This window comes from Pleurodeles waltl, chromosome 1_2 (assembly GCF_031143425.1).
Source record: "Pleurodeles waltl isolate 20211129_DDA chromosome 1_2, aPleWal1.hap1.20221129, whole genome shotgun sequence".
NCBI classification, from domain to species: domain Eukaryota; kingdom Metazoa; phylum Chordata; class Amphibia; order Caudata; family Salamandridae; genus Pleurodeles; species Pleurodeles waltl.
Window position 1 is genome coordinate 957,393,921 of NC_090437.1, and position 21,921 is coordinate 957,415,841.

A 21,921-nucleotide genomic window follows, 5' to 3' on the forward strand; every position below is an offset into this window, starting at 1 on the left:
CCACTGACCATCCACTGTCAGTCTGCCTGCCTGCAGCATCAACGTCCACACTCTGTTGCCCATCTGCTTGCTTCCAGCATCTATTGGGACTGGTCATTCAATCAAATCACCTATAAAATTAATTCTATACATCTCCCTTGGATTAATGGAAAGTTTCTCTCCCTTTCCAGATTGCTTAAATGCCCCTCATTTTTTAATACACTTGCTTTCCCACAATATCTCCAAGAAAAAAAAGAAAAAAAAGCCTACCCCCAAATGTGCAGCACTTATTGCCTGGTAAAACCCTCTGGCCCCATGAGCTACTGGCCAAACACTGTTGATTTTCACAGAGACTCTCCATCATCTTTTTTTTACTTCAAAAAAGGAACCTATAGAAAGGGATTTTCTCCTTCCACAATTTTAGCTTCACTATAACATTTCAGAAAAAGAAAACCAAAGAACATTCAATAACATTTCAGCTATAAGCAGCATGCATATAAAATAACCTTCAAAATATAATGTTGTTTTGTCTTTAGTCTTGCTTAGTATAAAATAAACTGCAAGTGCATTTATAAAAGCAAACAAGGGATGCAAGCAACGGTGCAACACTCTTACCAGCCTCCTGGAGCAGCTTGAATATACAGCTCGTCGTCTTATTTGAGATCAAGGCTTTGCCTTCGAGTTGGTCTTTTTTAGCTGCATTCCCTGCAGTGATTTGGTCCTTAGACTGCATCAACACATAGCCTGGGAGCTCAGGCAGTTCATACACCTCCTTTGTCTTTCCTTCATTCAGTTTCTTACCAAGTTTCAACTCTACATAAAAAAATAAAAATAAAAAAAATCAAATGGCATTTCTGAATTGGTGTTTCGGTTATTAACTGAGGACAAATGCAGGAGCTCTTCACACAACCACACTGTTCTCCTTAAAATCATCTACAACAGCGGTCTGTGCTTTTTTTTTAATATGAAGCCTCTAAAGACATATGTTTCACATTAGACAAGCAAGGTATGCAGAAACCAAAGATCTCATTTCTAAACCACACTGAAAACGTGGATTAACAATTAACTGTTTAGCCTGGCAAGACGGCTGTAGCTGGCTGGTAGTTTTGTAAACAATAGGTCAGTGATTCCCAATCTATTGACTTCTGTGGACCCCCACTTTACTAATACTGGAACCCAGGGACCCCCACTGAATCAGAACCGGAATCCGGGAAACACCCCCTTCTGAACATTACTTAAAGCTTGGACCTATTCGGTTAATATTATTAAATTTTCTAAGGAGTGGCGGACCTCCTGCGGAGGCTTTGCGGACACCCAGGGGTCCCGGACCAAAGGTTGGGAACCAATGATTTGCATAATGCTTTTAGAGTACATTTCCATTTAGTTATTGGCTTATTTGGATCAGCGCCCTTCAGCCTACTGGCACAATAAAATGAAGGCCGTGCCATGGTCCCGTAGTAGCGAGGTGCCCTCAGTCATGAAATTGATTGAGGAAATCCGGGAGTTGCTGTGTCCAGTGGCCACATGCGCATAGCACCTTCTGGATTACTAATGCAGTTAGCGGTGCATGCACCGGGTCGACTGGTCTTCCTGTAAAGTCACGCAGGGTGAGCATGCTTCTGGGTTGTGATGGGCTTATAGCAAGGGTTCACAGCCCCGAAGCAGCTTCACCTCTGACCCGCCCTGCTGAAGCCATGTTAAGAGGTTCCTGGTAGTGACGTCCGGAGACACTGGCGCGTCATCTTGCTCAGCTACCCTGGTCTCTGCAAGTACCAGATCTAGGGGCACTTCACAAAGTACTAACAAAATCACATGGAGCGCTTTTCCAAACTTTTTTACTTCATCTTTGCTGCATGCGCAAGGAGCGCTTTCAGTAGCTTATGGTGAGACAAGCACATGGATCGCTTTTCCAAATTGCTTTCATTTACATTTGCTGCAGGTGCAAGGTGTACTTTCAGTTTGCTCATTGTGTGATACCAGAGCCTGGAGCGCTTTTCCAACTTGCTTTTGGTTCATGGTTTCTGCATGCGCAAGAAGCGCTTTAAGTTTGCTCATGCTATGAAGCACGCAAGGAGCGCTTTAACCTTTGTTGCCATTATCAATTTGAGTCCACGCGTGGACTTGTTTCTGTTCATGGTTTAATTCACGCACAGGGAGTGCGCCTAGTACATTTAGACTCACATCAGTGACTTCCAAATGCGGCTATTATGTTGGGGTGCTTTTCTATTTATTTCTAAACTGGCTACTACTTTGTTCTTGGATACGCCAGCCTATATACGCCTACAACATTGTGGAAAGGTACCCAGTGACACTAACTGAATCATTTCCTGGGTTCATGTACTAGAGGAGCCCCATCTCCTCAAGGATCCTTCATCTTGAATGATTCCACAAACCTAATTCCTTTAGTTCTCCAGCTTTTACAACCAATACCCTAACAGGTGCATAGACATTAACCTATCTACCTTTTCAGGTATATAGTACTAGGAGTTGGGTGGGGTTTCACATGGGATGTCTGTGCGTCCTAGCCTATGACTGTTTCATCTTTATTTTTAAGGTGCAATGGCTCGCACATTGTATTGTATTGTAATCGTATTTATATAGCGCTTACTACCCCTGACGAGGCGTCGAAGCGCTTTTCGATGAGTAGCACGCTACTCTGGAACCCAACAAGAATTAGTGATGGATTAGTATCATTAAATAATGAGTACAGTTTTAGTATTATTAGGAGTTAATTTGAGCCTCGGATATGAGAGTTTGTTAGTTAGATTGACTGGAGTAATGGAGGGGTGGAGGAGGAAAGAAATCCAGAAGTGTTAATTAGGAGTATATCCTTCATTTACTCAACCCAAAGGCTTGGGATGAGTAAAGGGGGGCGGAGAGGGAAGAGTATGTAGAAGAATACCACTTCAGAATACATCAGAACCTCCTCCACATGCTCCCAAATGGTCTTCCTCGTCCTGTTAACTAACACACGTATGCTTCGGTCATTGGCCAAGACAGTCACATGTTGGATCAACAGTAAGGAGTATCATCAATCATCATGTTTTATCCATTAAACTCATTATTACACTTCCTAGCCATGGCTTTTACTGCAGTGCATTGCTACCAGGAGCACAAACAGCTGGCAACGACTATTTGGCGAAGTTATTTTGAAAAGAAAGATTGCCCTACTGGATTGCCAGTTCTGTTCACTGTAAGAAAAAAGAAACGTGTCCAGACAATTTGAGGTTGTTTATCAGGGAGTTCAATTTGTGGACAGTGTTTCACTTGTGCATGTTTTTTCTAATGTTCTATATGTCACTAATGCAGAGCCAATCTATTTTGTCTTTTCAATGTTTTTTTCCTATTTTCATGAATTGGTCACGTTGATTTAGTGAATACACGCAAAGAGTACTTTATATGGTACTCACAGGGACCTAATTTTAGGCTTCTCACACAAGGGTTGTTAGTTTTGAGGACAACCATCATTGTGCAAGGTTGACTTCTTTCAGTCACGTCAAACTGTAAACACACAAATCTTTAACACCAGTCTCTCCCAGATACAAAAGAATACATCAGCTATGATGCCCATAAAATGGGTCAGGGATGTGGAATTCCTATCGCCCGACGCCCGGGACATCTTGTTTGGGGTCAAGGGCTACAAGTTTTTATGTTTACTTTGTCCTTGGGACAAGTAGGCCCAACCCCCTGCAGCACAAACCCTTTGGCTGCCTGATTACAGAGAGTGGAACTCTCTGCAGTTGAGTTAATGTGTTTCCAAAAGTTAATGCTGTTCGAACTTGTATTTATGGTTCATTATTTGAAAGTCTTCATTATTAGGGTGAGTGCTGTAAATAAATGTTTTAAGGTCACACTTCACTACTGACGTTGGTTCCAGTACAAAAAAAAAATAACGTGTATACACATGTTTGAAAAGTTTAGGCTATGAGGCTAAGTTTAATGCTGCCAGAATGCTCTCTGATTATATGCAAATGAAGTGTCATTTAGTCAAATGTGTTGATGCATGCTAGTATTTCCCAAAAATATTTCTAATGGAAAATCAGTGTAACCATTTTCAACACGATTATGGGAAGCATGAAAATAAACAAACACTGACAAAGCCAACTGATCTGACATATTTTTATAAGTCTTTTAGTTTCATCAATGCGTGTCTTGTTTTGACATGGCTTTTGTAACACTTTATTGTTGTGGGAGCTACCAGGCCCTCAACATTGTAACAAACACTGGCAAACCCCCCCAAAAAAGTTTTTGAACTCTCTAAAAGTACACCAGTGGCATAACAAAGGCCCCGCAGCCGCCCTCCAGGGGGCCCCTTCAGCACAGCACCTGCCCTGAGTGAGTCTGGAGAGGGGGCTCCTCCATGTTCTTTACAAAGGGGCACCCTCCAGTTTAGTTACGTCACTGATTGCCACTGTAGTTCCTGACACTGAACAAAACTACTTTGTGTGGCAATATGCTCCTTGTGGAAGAGCAGAATGCGATCACTCACAGTAAAGCCGGCCGAAAGAGAGAGAAATAGAAGTTTAATAAAAACAAAATGTCTTTGTTAACACCAGACCTAATTAGGGACCAAGACCCACATGTAGGTAGCTTTTTGCATGTCGCAAACAGCGACTTTCGCTGTTTGCGACATGCAAAAAGCACACTGCGATGCACAAACCCAGTTTTGCGATTCGGTAACCTGGTTACCGAATCGCAAAACGGGTTTGCGACTCGCAATTAGTAAGGGGTGTTCCCTTCCTAATTGCGACTCGCAGTGCAATGTAGGATTGTTTTGTGACCGCGAACGCGGGTGCAAACCAATCGCAGTTTGCACCCATTTCAAATGGGTGCTAACACTTTCGCAAAAGGGAAGGGATCCACATGGGACCCCTTCCCCATTGTGAATGTCACTGTAAACATTTTTTCAGAGCAGGCAGTGGTCCTGTGGACCACTGCCTGCTCTGAAAAAATGAAACGAAAACGTTTCATTTTTCATTTTTGTTATGCATCTCGTTTTCCTTTAAGGAAAACGGGCTGCATTACAAAAAAAAAAAACTGCTTTATTGAAAAGCAGTCACAGACATGGTGGTCTGCTGTCTCCAGCAGGCCACCATCCCTGTGAGGGCCGCCATTCGCGAGGGGGTCGCAAATTGCGACCCACCTCATGATTATTCATGAGGTGGGCATTTGCGAAGCCCTTGCGAATCACAGATGGTGTCAGGGACACCATCCTACATTCGGATTTGCGACTCGCAATTTGCAGGTCGCAAATCTGAACCTACCTACATGTGGCCCCAAATTCTTAAAGAAAGTCACAAAAGTGCACCCATGGTATATGTTGTACCCTGTAAAATATTTGTGAACTGTATTTTAGCATGGGTAAATACGATGTGTAGATTTGCTCATGTAAAAATCTATTGAGCATTTGCAAGTTCATTTTCCCTCCAGCCACTTTCTTCCCAACCCTGGAAGAAGTTCTAATTCTGCCATTGTCAGGAGTAAATGTCCAACCTTTCTTATTATGGGAAAATATTAGAGAGAAGCTGGTAAAAATCTTTAAAACATGCAGGTTAGTAGGTTTGCAGACTCAAAGGCATTCCAGCCCTAGAACTATTGCTTACTGCTTCCTCCAGCCCCAGTATGCAGATCTGCAGAAAGGTGGCAAAATAAGGAAATTGTTACAGTAGGGATTGAAACTGCAAGTATTTAAGCCCTACTATGGTAGTAGCCCTGACATAATCAGAGAGGCTATTATCAGAGCACTTACATAATGAGATTGCTGCCATAATTTGTCGCCACACTACATGGCACCAAAGGGACAAGTAGATCTTTTTACAGGACAAGTAGATTTGAGAAGCAACCTGTCCACTGGACAAGTAGATATTTTAATAAATTCCACACCCCTGTGGGTGCACCATAATCTGACACCAGGCACCACACAGACAATGCAACATCATTTTGGGTGTTCAGTGCATGATAATTGAGAATACTCCCAGAGCCCTGCCTCCACTTGCATGCCAGCTGACATTCTTCTGCCAATTACAGAGCTATTCTACATCGAGTTAAATAAAACTACTAAAGAAGTTTACCGAGAGCACTTACTAAATAATCCACAGACAGGAGATCGTGATATTTTCTTTGCTTTGTGTATCTGACAGTAGTAATGCACTTTTCAGAAGGCCGCTTCTGACCTCACATGGGCACCTAGTATCATGGTCCCTTACACACCCCCCCCCCCCCCCCCCCCCAAGCACGTACGCAACAGGCTTTATTGCCTAAGTAGTCCAACCAGAAAAAAAATACACTCCCCATTCGTCACTTCTGGTTAAAGGCCGTAGCAGTAAATCAACTCCAGAGATGGCATGCACGTTTCCTCGTTGCGACGGACTGGTTTGCTATGCAGAAAGGAGTTTTACCTTTGTGCAGAACGTCTGTAAGGAAATGCCTCCTTGGCATGGTTGCCCCCTGACTTTTTGCCTTTGCTGATGCTATGTTTACAATTGAAAGTGTGCTGAGGCCTGCTAACCAGGCCCCAGCACCAGTGTTCTTTCCCTAACCTGTACTTTTGTATCCACAATTGGCAGACCCTGGCATCCAGATAAGTCCCTTGTAACTGGTACTTCTAGTACCAAGGGCCCTGATGCCAAGGAAGGTCTAAGGGCTGCAGCATGTCTTATGCCACCCTGGAGACCTCTCACTCAGCACAGACACACTGCTTGCCAGCTTGTGTGTGCTAGTGAGGACAAAACGAGTAAGTCGACATGGCACTCCCCTCAGGGTGCCATGCCAGCCTCTCACTGCCTATGCAGTATAGGTAAGACACCCCTCTAGCAGGCCTTACAGCCCTAAGGCAGGGTGCACTATACCATAGGTGAGGGTACCAGTGCATGAGCATGGTACCCCTACAGTGTCTAAACAAAACCTTAGACATTGTAAGTGCAGGGTAGCCATAAGAGTATATGGTCTGGGAGTCTGTCAAACACGAACTCCACAGCACCATAATGGCTACACTGAAAACTGGGAAGTTTGGTATCAAACTTCTCAGCACAATAAATGCACACTGATGCCAGTGTACATTTTATTGCAAAATACACCCCAGAGGGCACCTTAGAGGTGCCCCCTGAAACTTAACCGACTGTCTGTGTAGGCTGACTAGTTCCAGCAGCCTGCCCCACCAGAGACATGTTGCTGGCCCCATGGGGCGAGTGCCTTTGTCACTCTGAGGCCAGTAACAAAGCCTGCACTGGGTGGAGATGCTAACACCTCCCCCAGGCAGGAGCTGTGACACCTGGCGGTGAGCCTCAAAGGCTCACCCCTTTGTCACAGCCCAGCAGGGCACTCCAGCTTAGTGGAGTTGCCCGCCCCCTCCAGCCACGGCCCCCACTTTTGGCGGCAAGGCTGGAGGGAACAAAGAAAGCAACAAGGAGGAGTCACTGGCCAGTCAGGACAGCCCCTAAGGTGTCCTGAGCTGAAGTGACTAACTTTTAGAAATCCTCCATCTTGCAGATGGAGGATTCCCCCAATAGGGTTAGGATTGTGACCCCCTCCCCTTGGGAGGAGGCACAAAGAGGGTGTACCCACCCTCAGGGCTAGTAGCCATTGGCTACTAACCCCCCAGACCTAAACACGCCCTTAAATTTAGTATTTAAGGGCTCCCCTGAACCTAAGAATTTAGATTCCTGCAACTACAAGAAGAAGGACTGCCTAGCTGAAAACCCCTGCAGAGGAAGACCAGAAGACGACAACTGCCTTGGCTCCAGAAACTCACCGGCCTGTCTCCTGCCTTCCAAAGATCCTGCTCCAGCGACGCCTTCCAAAGGGACCAGCGACCTCGACATCCTCTGAGGACTGCCCCTGCTTCGAAAAGACAAGAAACTCCCGAGGACAGCGGACCTGCTCCAAGAAAGGCTGCAACTTTGTTTCCAGCAGCCTTGAAAGAACCCTGCAAGCTCCCCGCAAGAAGCGTGAGACTTGCAACACTGCACCCGGCGTCCCCGACTCGGCTGGTGGAGATCCAACACCTCAGGAGGGACCCCAGGACTACTCTGATACTGTGAGTACCAAAACCTGTCCCCCCTGAGCCCCCACAGCGCCGCCTGCAGAGGGAATCCCGAGGCTTCCCCTGACCGCGACTCTTTGAATCCTAAGTCCCGACGCCTGGGAGAGACCCTGCACCCGCAGCCCCCGACTTTCACTGGAGAAGTGACCCCCAGGAGTCCCTCTCCCTTGCCCAAGTGGAGGTTTTCCCGAGGAATCCCCCCCTTACCTGCCTGCAGCGCTGAAGAGATCCCGAGATCTCTCATAGACTAACATTGCGAACCCGACGCTTGTTTCTACACTGCACCCGGCCGCCCCCGCGCTGCTGAGGGTGAAATTTCTGTGTGGGCTTGTGTCCCCCCCGGTGCCCTACAAAACCCCGTGGTCTGCCCTCCGAAGACGCGGGTACTTACCTGCAAGCAGACCGGAACCGGGGCACCCCCTTCTCTCCATTCTAGCCTATGTGTTTTGGGCACCACTTTGAACTCTGCACCTGACCGGCCCTGAGCTGCTGGTGTGGTGACTTTGGGGTTGCTCTGAACCCCCAACGGTGGGCTACCTTGGACCAAGAACTGAACCCTGTGAGTGTCTTACTTACCTGGTAAAACTAACAAAAACTTACCTCCCCTAGGAACTGTGAAAATTGCACTAAGTGTCCACTTTTAAAACAGCTATTTGTCAATAACTTGAAAAGTATACATGCAATTTTTATGATTTAAAGTTCCTAAAGTACTTACCTGCAATACCTTTCGAATGAGATATTACATGTAGAATTTGAACCTGTGGTTCTTAAAATAAACTAAGAAAAGATATTTTTCTATACAAAAACCTATTGGCTGGATTTGTCTCCGAGTGTGTGTACCTCATTTATTGTCTATGTGTATGTACAACAAATGCTTAACACTACTCCTTGGATAAGCCTACTGCTCGACCACACTACCACAAAATAGAGCATTAGTATTATCTCTTTTTACCACTATTTTACCTCTAAGGGGAACCCTTGGACTCTGTGCATGCTATTCCTTACTTTGAAATAGCACATACAGAGCCAACTTCCTACAACGTCCATTGCTCTAGGCTGTCAAAAATAACAAGTTCTGCTCATGCTTGTTTAAAGAAAGCCTACTTCGTTTCATTAGTGCGCGAGTTTACCAGGTAATGCGTTAGCTGGATTAACCTGCAATAAATAGCTTACTGCTCTGTCCCTTATTTCACACGTCATCTCTGCACATAATATAAAGGAGGGGTTTGCGGTTGCTGAACGCCTTAATCACACCACACCTGAAATTGAGTTAAAAAGAAATACAAAATAAAAATGGGCTGAAACATTGTCACTTTTTTTTTTTAAGCAATGCACCAGAAAAATGCCGAGAGCTCTACAAAGCAATATAAAAGGACGTACAAATACAGATTTAAAAAAAAAAAAAAAAAAAAAAAACAAACAAACACCACAAGCAAAGCCAATAGGTCTCCCCTATACAAGAGCTATTGGCTTGGCAAGGTGTTTCTGCCGTGTGTGATCTGGCATTCTTGACAGGGTTTCTCCGAACTTTTGCCTTGTCACTTGTTTTCTGACTTCATTCTTACTGGCTTTTAGGATTGTGGGTACTGTACCACTGCTGACCTCTGCTAAAGTGCAGGTGCTTTCAATTCTAAACATGGTATCATTGGTTTCTGCACAATTGGCCCAATTAAGTTACTTTCAAGTCCCTAGTAAAACGCACACTATGCACCCAGGACCTGTAAATTAGATGCTACTAGTGGGCCTGCAGCACCAAGTGTGCTACCCACCATAGTAGCCGTTCAAACAGGTCTCAGGCCTCCCACTGCAGAGCCTGTGTGTGCAGTTTTCAACTGTCATTTCGCCTCTGTACCCACTTGTCAGGCTCACACATTCCTGCTTATTACATGTAAGGCAACCCTACGCTAGGCCCTATTTAGCCCCAAAGGCAGGGTGCGGTATATTTAGAACGTCGGACAGGTACTTTTAAGTTTAACAAGTCTAGCTAGTAAAAAGAAAAAAAACTGCTCTTTCACTAGTGCGAGGACTATATCTCCCATAGGTAATCCCACTGGGATTACCTTAAAACATCTTTTAAGTGGAATTTCCAATTGGGAAAAGATGGCAATTTGGAGTTTGGGGTCTCTGAACTCAATTTAAAAATCACAACTTACGGTGAAGTAGGATTTTAAACTGCAAGTCTGAAAATGCCACTTTTAGAAAATTAGCATTTTCTTACTTTAACAATTGTGTGCCTCAGCCGGTCTCTGAATACATGCGCCCAGGACAGCTGGGCTTTGTTCATTCCCTCTAAACAGTCACACAAAAAGAGAGCTTGGGTACGACATTTGCATCCTAACAGCCCAACACCAGGCTGATGGGTGGGAGGAGCTGACATGAATAGGGCTGTGCTTCTCACACAAAGGGCTGCATAACCCCCTGTAGAGTGTCTGGAGCCTGGGAAGGGCAGGGTCTTTGTGATCTTCAAAGGCATCTTCCCCACATCAAAGGCACATTGGGTATAAGTACTGGACCCCAAAACCCCAGCTAATCAGAACCAAGGACACTCTGCTAGAAAGGACTGCTGTACTGCTATGAGGGTCGAAACATTGACATTGCATTAGAAATTGTGGACTGACTGAAAAATTCAGCAGGCTCACAGTACCTATGGTTATAGGTGCTTATTTGAGACATGATACTTCTAACCACAGTTTGGTTTTAGTATAAGTGTTGCAGTGCTATTTACTTGAAAACTAACACATAATTCGCTCACACTGCAACGTTATACAGGAGCACCTTGATTACTTTAAATTGTTGAATTTAAGTTTCCAATAAAAGTGATATTACTCAAACCTCATCGGCACCGAAAGTTCTTTATGGTACAACCACTGCCGTGGAGATTAATGCATGTCCTTCCCCCAGAGGGACCAAAACATTTTTTTATATATTATTCACTTACCCAGGTCCCAGGGTACTGGGTTGCCTCATTTTTCCAAAATAGGCACTATATTATAATCATGAACATCTACAGCCAGCGTAGATGGCTATCGCCCACTCCCATGTTGGTTTACTTTAGATCCTTGTTTGGCCACATGACACGGACTAGAAGGAGAACTTCAGTGGTCGCTTGTGGGGAATCACAGGTATATGAGAAGCGAAAAGTGATGGCATGGAGGGTGAAAGGGAAGAGTCAGAGGTGCAGGATGTGATCAGCGGTTTGGTTTGGGAACATTGTTTAATTTATGAACCCCACCCAATCACCCCCGCTCCTCTGTGTCTCAATGTTTCTAGTCCCTCGATATACACTGGGCGCACAAGCGAACGTCTTTCCTTTGTCTTCCACTTCACACTCCATGGCACTTTCAAGTTTTACAGAGCACAAACTTGATTGACAGTAACAGAGCGATTTGCATGACTACCAGTTAATACACTTTGTTTTTTTGTGTTTCTCCATGGCGCTTGATTCTCCTTTCTTATAAATTAAGTTTACTTTTTAAGACTATGTAGCCCACATTACATATGATTGTTACACAATGGACGATTACATACTTTCTCCCAATGTGACGCTTTTTTCCCCCCCCTTTACCCAGTGTCCATAATGTGTGACACCAGTGCTTAATTTGTAAGCAATCATGTGCCAGTGGCTAAAGCTTTCCTTTGCAAAGCACAGCTGTTGCAGTTCAATGTGAATACTGAGGCATCATTATTCTAAAGCCATCTTGAGCATTTTTAATATATGTACAGCAACTTTTAACCATTTTAGTTCGCAGTGCCTAATTTGGATTTACAGTCTAATGCCAAAAGTTTATTTCTGAAAAAGGTTTATATGATAATTTTATAGGTTTTATTAGTCTCTGCTTATATTGCAATTATGACCATGATTAAGGCCAATTTAACATTATTATTATACTACTATGACTGCATGAACACTCGTGATATGTTTTGGTGACCATACTACTTTATTTCTCGTTACTCCTCCAGGACTGTTTTGTGTCTTTTTTTGGGTATTGCGCTAGCCAGCAACTCTAATGGTGGGGTGGTGAACGTGTTATTCTATTGGAATAAGCATAGCAGATTTAAACTAGGATGCTAAAATGTCAACATTTTCATCTTTTGCTGCAGATAGAGGAAGGAGGGAAATGGAAGCGCTTTAGTTATAGGCAAGGCCACTGGAGTTATGTGGCAGAAAAGGACCAAATTATGCGTCAGGGTTGACCAATTTATGTGGCAATGAAAGTCCAGTTATGAATTTACAACACCAATAACTAACTGAAGCAAATGCAAGACCTCTTGCATTACAAATGCTTGTTCTAAACTGAAGGGAGTCTTTCTGTGGTGTCTTTCATAGTGTTATACTAATTAAGTGTTGTACAAATACTTTACACATTGACTCTTTAGGCCTGACTGCTTTTTGACAAGCTACCAGAGAGTGAGCACAGGTTAATTTAGGGTGTGTATCTGACGCACTTTGTAGGAAGTTGGCTCTGTATGTGCTATTTCAAAGTAAGGAATAGCATGCACAGAGTCCAAGGGTTCCCCTTAGAGGTAAAATAGTGGTAAAAAGAGATAATACTAATGCTCTATTTTGTGGTAGTGTGGTCGAGCAGTAGGCTTATCCAAGGAGTAGTGTTAAGCATTTGTTGTACATACACAGACAATAAATGAGGTACACACACTCAGACAAATCCAGCCAATAGGTTTTGTTATAGAAAAATATATTTTCTTAGTTTATTTTAAGAACCACAGGTTCAAATTTAACATGTAATATCTTGTTTGAAAGGTATTGCAGGTAAGTACATTAGGAACTTTGAATCATTTCAATTGCATGTATACTTTTCAAGTTATTCACAAATAGCTATTTTAAAAGTGGACACTTAGTGCAATTTTCACAGTTCCTGGGGGAGGTAAGTTTTTGTTCGTTTTACCAGGTAAGTAAGACACTTACAGGGTTCAGTTCTTGGTCCAAGGTAGCCCACCGTTGGGGGGTTCAGAGCAACCCCAAAGTTACCACACCAGCAGCTCAGGGCCAGTCAGGTGCAGAGTTCAAAGTGGTGCCCAAAACGCATAGGCTTCAATGGAGAGAAGGGGGTGCCCCGGTTCCAGTCTGCCAGCAGGTAAGTACCCGCGTCTTCGGAGGGCAGACCAGGGGGGGTTTTGTAGGGCACCGGGGGGGGGGGGGGGGGGGGGACGGGACACAAGCCCACACAGAAATTTCACCCTCAGCGGCGCGGGGGCGGCCGGGTGCAGTGTTAGAACAAACGTCGGGTTTGCAATGGAAGTCAATGAGAGATCAAGGGATCTCTTCAGCGCTGCAGGCAGGCAAGGGGGGGCTTCCTCTGGGAAACCTCCACTTGGGCAAGGGAGAGGGACTCCTGGGGGTCACTTCTGCAGTGAAAGTCCGGTCCTTCAGGTCCTGGGGGCTGCGGATGCAGGGTCTTTTCCCGGCGTCGCGACTTAGGTTTCAGAGAGTCGCGGTCAGGGGAAGCCTCGGGATTCCCTCTGCAGGCGGCGCTGTGGGGGCTCAGGGGGGACAGGTTTTGGTAGTCACAGTCGTAGAGTAGTCCGGGGGTCCTCCCTGAGGTGTTGGTTCTCCACCAGCCGAGTCGGGGTCGCCGGGTGCAGTGTTGCAAGTCTCACGCTTCTTGCGGGGAGATTGCAGGGTTCTTTAAAGCTGCTCCTTTGGATAAAGTTGCAGTCTTTTTGGAGTAGGTCCACTGTCCTCGGGAGTTTCTTGTCGTCGTCGAAGCAGGGCAGTCCTCAGAGGATTCAGAGGTCGCTGGTCCCTTTGGAAGGCGTCGCTGGAGCAGAGTTCTTTGGAAGGCAGGAGACAGGCCGGTGAATTTCTGGAGCCAAGGCAGTTGTAGTCTTCTGGTCTTCCTCTGCAGGGGTTTTCAGCTAGGCAGTCCTTGTTGTTGCAGGAATCTAAAATCTTAGGTTCAGGGAAGCCCTTAAATACTAAATTTAAGGGCGTGTTTAGGTCTGGGGGGTTAGTAGCCAATGGCTACTAGCCCTGAGGGTAGGTACACCCTCTTTGTGCCTCCTCCCAAGGGGAGGGGGTCACATCCCTAATCCTATTGGGGGAATCCTCCATCTGCAAGATGGAGGATTCCTAAAAGTTAGAGTCACCTCAGCTCAGGACACCTTAGGGGCTGTCCTGACTGGCCAGTGACTCCTCCTTGTTATTCTCATTATTTTCTCCGGCCTTGCCGCCAAAAGTGGGGGCCGGGGCCGGAGGGGGCGGGCAACTCCACTAGCTGGAGTGTCCTGCGGTGCTGTGACAAAGGGGTGAGCCTTTGAGGCTCACCGCCAGGTGTTACAGCTCCTGCCTGGGGGAGGGGTTAGCATCTCCACCCAGTGCAGGCTTTGTTACTGGCCTCAGAGTGACAAAGGCACTCTCCCCATGGGGCCAGCAACATGTCTCTAGTGTGGCAGGCTGCTGGAACCAGTCAGCCTACACAGATAGTCGGTTAAGTTTCAGGGGGCACCTCTAAGGTGCCCTCTGTGGTGTACTTTACAATAAAATGTACACTGGCATCAGTGTGCATTTATTGTGCTGAGAAGTTTGATACCAAACTTCCCAGTTTTCAGTGTAGCCATTATGGTGCTGTGGAGTTCGTGTAAAACAGACTCCCAGACCATATACTCTTATGGCTACCCTGCACTTACAATGTCTAAGGTTTTGCTTAGACACTGTAGGGGCACAGTGCTCATGCACTGGTACCCTCACCTATGGTATAGTGCACCCTGCCTTAGGGCTGTAAGGCCTGCTAGAGGGGTGTCTTACCTATACTGCATAGGCAGTGAGAGGCTGGCATGGCACCCTGAGGGGAGTGCCATGTCGACTTACTCATTTTGTTCTCACTAGCACACAAGCTGGTAAGCAGTGTGTCTGTGCTGAGTGAGGGGTCTCTTAGGGTGGCATAATACATGCTGCAGCCCTTAGAGACCTTCCCTGGCATCAGGGCCCTTGGTACCAGAGGTACCAGTTACAAGGGACTTATCTGGGTGCCAGGGGGTGCCAATTGTGGAATCAAAAGTACAGGTTAGGGAAAGAACACTGGTGCTGGGGCCTGGTTAGCAGGCCTCAGCACACTTTCAATTCAAAACATAGCATCAGCAAAGGCAAAAAGTCAGGGGGTAACCATGCCAAGGAGGCATTTCCTTACACACTTTGACTAGGATTGTGGTCCCTACTTGGACAGGGTGCATACCGCCGCCAACTGGAGACTCAATTTCTAACACCCGTGTTTTAGACCTGTGTGGCTGTGGTTCAGCATGGATAATAGTCTGGAGTGGGAAGTAGAGTGCCAGAATTGAGTAGCGAAGAGCAGAGTGTCAGAGTGCAGCGGTGTATTGAATTGAGGGAGTCTGGTGGAATGGATTGGGGTACAGTTGGGTGGAATGGATGGGGGGGGGGGGTGACAGTGTGATGGAATGGATTGGGCGGACTGGATGAAGTGGATTGAAGTAGGGAGGATTGGAAGGGGGTGAGGTGGATTATAGCAGCATGGATTTGGAGTGGGTGGATTGGACTGGATTTGAACTGGACTTTTTCCAGTGGGGTTGCGTTGGATTTTTTTGCTTATGCAGGGTCATCCTCAATCTTTTTGCCTCCTGCCTCCTATTTTTTCCTGACCTGTTGCTGTTGGCTTTTGAACTCTGAGCACTTTACCACTGCTAACCAGTGCTAAAGTGCATATGCTCTCTGTGTAAATTGTATGTAATTGGTTTATCCATGATTGGCATATTTGTTTTACTGTTAAGTCCCTAGTAAAATGCACTAGAGGTGCCAGGGCCTGTAAATCAAATGCTACTAGTGGGCCTGCAGCACTGGTTGTGCCACCCACATAAGTAGCTCTGTAATCATGTCTCAAACCTGCCACTGCAGTGTGTGTGTGTGTGTGTATTTTTACACTGTAAATTCGACTTGGCAAGTGTACCCACTTGCCAGGCCTAAACCTTCCCTTTTCTTACATGTAAGGCACCCCTAAGGTAGACCCTAGGTAGCCACAAGGGCAGGGTGCAGTGTATGGATAAGGTAGGACATATAGTAATGTGATTTATATGTCCTGACAGTGAAATACTGCCAACTTTGTTTTTCACTGTTGCAAGGCCTGTCTCTCTCATAGGATAATATGGGGGCTACCTTTAAATATGATTGAAGTGTAGATTCCCGTAGAGATAAGATGGACATGTGGAGTTTGGGGTCCCTGACCTCACAATTTAAAAATACATCTTTTAGTAAAGTTGATTTTAAGATTGTGCGTTTGAAAATGCCACTTTTTGAAAGTGAGCATTTTCTTGCTTAAACCATTCTGTGACTCTGCCGTGTTTGTGGATTCCCTGTCTGGGTCAGTTTGACAGTTGGATTGTTTTTCACCTCACACTAGACAGTGACACAAAGGGGGCTGGGGTGTAACCTGCATTTCCTGATTAGCCATCTCTGCCAGGAGGGAGGGGTGGAGTGGTCACTCATCTGAAAGGACTGTGCCTGCCTCTGACAACGCTGGCTCCAACCCCCTGGTGTGTGTCTGAGGCCTTGCCTGGGCAAGGCAGGATTTCACAAGTAGGTGGGAGTCCCCTTTGAAGAAAGGTGACTTCAAAGACTAAAATGGGTATAAGAAGGGCACCCAAATCTACAGACTTTAGAAACACTTCTGGAACCAGGAGGAACCTCTGCCTGGAGAAGAGCTGATAGCTGAGGAATGAAGTGCTGCCCTGCCTGTGACTGTGCTTTGTGGAGCTTTCCTGCAGTGCTGCTTCTGCCAGAGTAAGAGGGCAAAGACTGGACTTTGTGTGCCTTCCATCTTGTGAAGAGATCTCCAAGGGCTTGATTTAGAGCTTGCCTCCTGTTGTTTGAAGTCTCAGGGACAGCAAAGACTTCTCTCTGCCAGCACCTGGAGTCTCTGGAGAGACTCCTGCTCCGACAAGTGGTGCCCTATCCAGTCCCTGGGCCCTTGAAAGGAAAGCTGGTGGAAATCAAAGGAAATCGACATCAGACGACTCCTGACCGACGCTGCTGCTGAATCCGGTAACGCCGCCTGCACCTGACACCGTGACCTTCGCTGGAACGCGATGCTCTTCGCAGGCCCGATGCCGCAGCAGCCCCGCTGAAGTCCGCGACTCCGTGGAAGTCGCCGCACACCGTCGTGACTGATGCCGCTCGAAGTTCACGGATTCAACGTTTCGCACAGACGCCGCGTTCCCCGACTTCGCGCATCGGCTTGTTTTCTCTCTTCACCAAAGGTACTGTACTTGGGGGTCTACACGACTCCGTGTCCGGCGCCGCTGGTGTCGGCTTGTTGGGAACGACTCCGTCACGACGCTGTGTTAACATCTCATTGAAGCATTTTTGTTTCAAAGCGCTATTTTTGACTTTAATCTCTAAAAAGTCATAACTTGACTTGTGTATGTCGGATTTTTGTCGTTTTGGTCTTGATTTGTTTAGATAAATATTTCCTATTTTTCTAACCTGGTGTTGTGTCATTTTGTAGTGTTTTCATTAAGTTACTGTGTGTGTTGGTACAAATACTTTACACCTAGCTCTCTGAAGTTAAGCCTACTGCTCTGCCAAGCTACCAAGGGGGTAAGCAGGGGTTAGCCGAGGGTGATTCTCTTTTAGCCTGACTAGAGTGAGGGTCCTTGCTTGAACAGGGGGTAACCTGACTGTTAACCAAAGACCCCATTTCTAACAGGTTGGCTTTTGGAGTTTGATGGATTGGTGTGGGGTGGATTAAGATGGTATAAAGAGGGGTGGATTAAGAAGGACTGGATTACACTGGTGGATTACAGTAAATTGGATTTAAGTAGAAAGGACTGAAGTGGGGTATTAAGAGTGGTGTGGATTCAGCTGGGTTGGAATTGAATGGAATGGGGTGGGATGGACTGGAGCAGACTGGATTGGGCTATATTGGAGGGGGTAGATTGGAGTAAAATATGATGTATCGGAGTGGGGTACATTAGTTTGGGCTGTATTGGATTGTAGTGGGGTAAAATGGGATGAAGTGTGTTGGATTGGGGTGAGGCAAAGTGATCGGGCAGGTTGTGTTGGATTGAAGTGGTACATACTGGAAAGGGGAAGATTGAAGTTGGCAGACTGTTCTGGGTTGGAGTGGGGCAGACTGATTGGGACTAGAGCGTGGCAGACTGTTTGGAACTGGAGAGAAGCAGGTTCCAGTGGGGTGGGGCATATTGTTTTGGGTTGGAGTGGGGCAGCATAGAGTGGGGTCAGTGGTTTGGACTGGAGCAGGCTTACCGCACAAGCGTGTTAAAGTATAATTTCGAAAATTACACATACAAAAGAAACAACGTTGCTTTGAGATATATAGAACAAGATAAGTCATCTTTTGATAAACAGTGCCCACGAGCAAAAACAAAACATAAGTGTAAGGAAATGCCTCCTTGGCATGGTTACCCCCTGACTTTTTGCCTTTGCTGATGCCAAGTTATGATTTTAAAGTGTGCTGAGGCCTGCTAATCAGGCCCCAGGACCAGTGTTCTTTCCCTAACCTGTACCTTTGTTTCCACAATTGGCACACCCTGGCACCCAGGTAAGCCCCTTGTAACTGGTACCCCTGGTACCAAGGGCCCTGATGCCAGGGAAGGTCTCTAAGGGCTGCACCATGTCTTAGGCCACCCTGGGGACCCCTCACTCAGCACAGACACACTGCTTGCCAGCTTGTGTGTGCTAGTGGGGACAAAATGATTAAGTCGACATGGCACTCCCCTCAGGGTGCCATGCCAACCTCACACTGCCTATAGGTATAGATAAGTCACCCCTCTAGCAGGCATTACAGCCCTAAGGCAGGGTGCACTATACCATAGGTGAGGGCATAAGTGCATGAGCACTATGCCCCTACAGTGTCTAAGCAAAACCTTAGACATTGTAAGTGCAGGGTAGCCATAAGAGTATAGGGTCTGGGAGTCTGTCATGCACGAACTTCACAGGACCATAATGACTACACTGAAAACTGTGAAGTTTGGTATCAAACTTCTCAGCACAATAAATGCACACTGATGCCAGTGTACATTTTATTGTAACATACATCCCAGAGGGCACCTTAGAGATGCCTCCTGAAAACATACCGACTTCCAGTGTGGGCTGACTAGTTTTGCCAGCCTGCCACACACCAGGCATGTTGCTGGCCACATGGGGAGAGTGCCTTTGTCACTCTGTGGCTAGTAACAAAGCCTGTCCTGGGTGGAGGTACTTCTCACCTCCCCCTGCAGGAACTGTAACACCTGGCGGTGAGCCTCAAAGGCTCACCCCCTTTGTTACAGCACCCCAGGGAACTCCAGCTAGTGGAGTTGCCCGCCCCTCCAGCCACGGCTACACTTTTGGCAGCAAGGCCGGACGAGATAATGAGAAAAACAAGGAGGAGTCACTGGCCAGTCAGGACAGCCCCTAAGGTGTCCTGAGCTGAGGTGACTGACTTTTAGAAATCCTCCATCTTGAAGATGGAGGATTCCCCCAATAGGATTAGGGATGTGCCCCCCTCCCCTCAGGGAGGAGGCACAAAGAGGGTGTAGCCACCCTCAGGGCTAGTAGCCATTGGCTACTAACCCCCCAGACCCAGAAAACAGCAAGATAGATTCCTGCAACCTAAGACGAAGAAGGACTGCTGAGCTGAAAAACCTGCAGAGAAGACGGAGACACCAACTGCTTTGGCCCCAGCTCTACCGGCCTGTCTCCCCACTTCTAAAGCCACTGCTCCAGCAAAGCGTTCCACAGGGTCCAGCGACCTCTGAAGCCTCAGAGGACTACCCTGCATCTAGAAGAACCAAGAACTCCCGAGGACAGCAGCTCTGTTCCACAAGACTGCAACTTTGCAACAAAGAAGCAACTTTGAAACAACACACGTTTCCCGCCGGAAGCGTGAGACTTTGCACTCTGCACCCGACGCCCCCGGCTCGACTTGTGGAGAACAAACTTCAGGGAGGACTCCCTGGCAAATAAGAGACCGTGAGTAGCCAGAGTTGACCCCCCTGAGCCCCCACAGCAACGTCTGCAGAGGGAATCCAGAGGCTCCCCCCGACCACGACTTCCTGCTTCCAAGAACCTGACGCCTGGTAAAGACACTGCACCTGCAGCCCCCAGGACCTGAAGGATCCGACCTCCAGTGCAGAAGCAACCCCCAGGTGGCCCTCTCCCTTGCCCAGGTGGTGGCTACCCCGAGGAGCCCCCCCCTTGCCTGCATCGCTGAAGAGACCCCTTGGTCTCCCATTGAAACCTATTGCGAACCAGACGCTTGTTTGCACACTGCACCCGGCCGCCCCGTGCCGCTGAGGGTGTACTTTTTGTGCTGACTTGTGTCCCCCCCAGTGCCCTACAAACCCCCCTCCCCCCGGTCTGTCCTCCGAAGACGCAGGTACTTACCTGCTGGCAGACTGGAACCGGGGCACCCCCTTCTCCATTGAAGCCTATGTGTTTTGGGCACCACTTTGACCTCTGCACCTGACCGGCCCTGAGCTGCTGGTGTGGTAAGTTTGGGGTTGCCCTGAACCCCCAACGGTGGGCTACCTTGGACCCAACTTTGAACTCCGTAGGTGGTTTACTTACCTGCAAAAACTAACAAACACTTACCTCCCCCAGAACTGTTGAAAATTGCAGTGTCTAGTTTTAAAATAGCTATATGTCATTTATGTGAAAACTGTATATGCTATTTTGCTAATGCAAAGTTCCTAAAGTTCCTAAGTGAAGTACCTTTCATTTAAAGTATTACTTGTAAATCTTGAACCTGTGGTTCTTAAAATAAACTAAGAAAATATTTTTCTATACAAAATATGTAATCAGCCATTGGGATGCCTCTGGTATAGATGTCTTCACAAATAAAATTTAAAAACAAACAAACATGATTAAGGCACAACTGTCACTAGGTTGGTGTCCCCTGGAACTTGTAGGCATTCAACTGCATTATACATGCGTTTGTAACGATCTAAATAAACATCCATCCACAAAAGGCTTGCAGCTCTTTAATACTTAAGAAGCTTGATATTCAAAGCAGTCAAATCCACCACTACGAAAAAAAAAAAACATCATCATCATCAAAACACAGATTTGGGATACAGACCTGCAGTCGTCTCCATTTTTGAGGGCAAACAGCAAGTCTAAAAGGCGTAAAAAAAAGAAAAAACTACAATTACACAAGACACACTGGAAGGTAGGTAAGCAATTTACTGCCACAAATTTGTCACACAACATCAGTGGCACCGCATATTTTCTTCTATTGGTATATTGTTTAGTGATGCCTTTTAGGTGGAGAGAACTGTTGAGGATAGGTGAAGTTTCTGGATAACCCTGACCTTTTCGTCAGTGGAAGGTGACCAGTGCTTGTGCTGTGGTCAGTTAACTTGATTGTTCAAGCCAAAGAACAACCCTCTTGTCAATCGAAACTCTTCAGGGCGTTGCCCCTTGGATGGTGATGAGGTCCTAAGGGCTCTGTTGAGGGACAGAAAACCTTTCAGTGGGCAGGTTTTATTGTTTTCTTGAACTCCTGCAGACTGAGAAGGATCTCAATATATAAGCACAGTGGATTTCACCTCCCAGCTCAGTCTCCTATCTTTCTCACAACTGTATCTGACTTGTATAAGCCAGTCTGATTTACTAGATCTATACTGTGTCAAAGAGCCAAGTAAGCAGTAGTAACATCTAAAATGAGTGGGACAACATTCCTTAAACAGAGCCGTGTGCGGCTGCAGTGCCAACAGTAAGACGTACCATCCGTTTCACTGGACCTGAAAGGGTGCGCTTTTGAAATTGAATGCAAAAGAAAACAACTCACCTATCATCTTCAAATCTTGCAGAAAAGTGTTAGATTACAAAGCGCTTACAGAAATTGAGATCAAGTTCTCAAACTGTGCTTTAGGTCGAAGCTTACTGAAGAGTACGGAGCGCCAACACAAACGAGAGACACAGCTTTTGG

General features: G+C 46.4%; 1 protein-coding gene across 1 annotated transcript in view; it reads right to left on the reverse strand.

The window, feature by feature from the left end:
• PAICS (phosphoribosylaminoimidazole carboxylase and phosphoribosylaminoimidazolesuccinocarboxamide synthase) overlaps positions 1–21,921 on the reverse strand; it is a 408,935-nt gene that overhangs the window by 100,033 nt on the left and 286,981 nt on the right. The window contains exons 13-14 of the mRNA XM_069205847.1: positions 21,070–21,106; positions 595–792 (exon numbers count right to left, since the gene is read on the reverse strand). Coding sequence (XP_069061948.1) covers positions 595–792; positions 21,070–21,106 — 235 coding nt within the window. The remainder of the gene's footprint in view (positions 1–594; positions 793–21,069; positions 21,107–21,921) is intronic.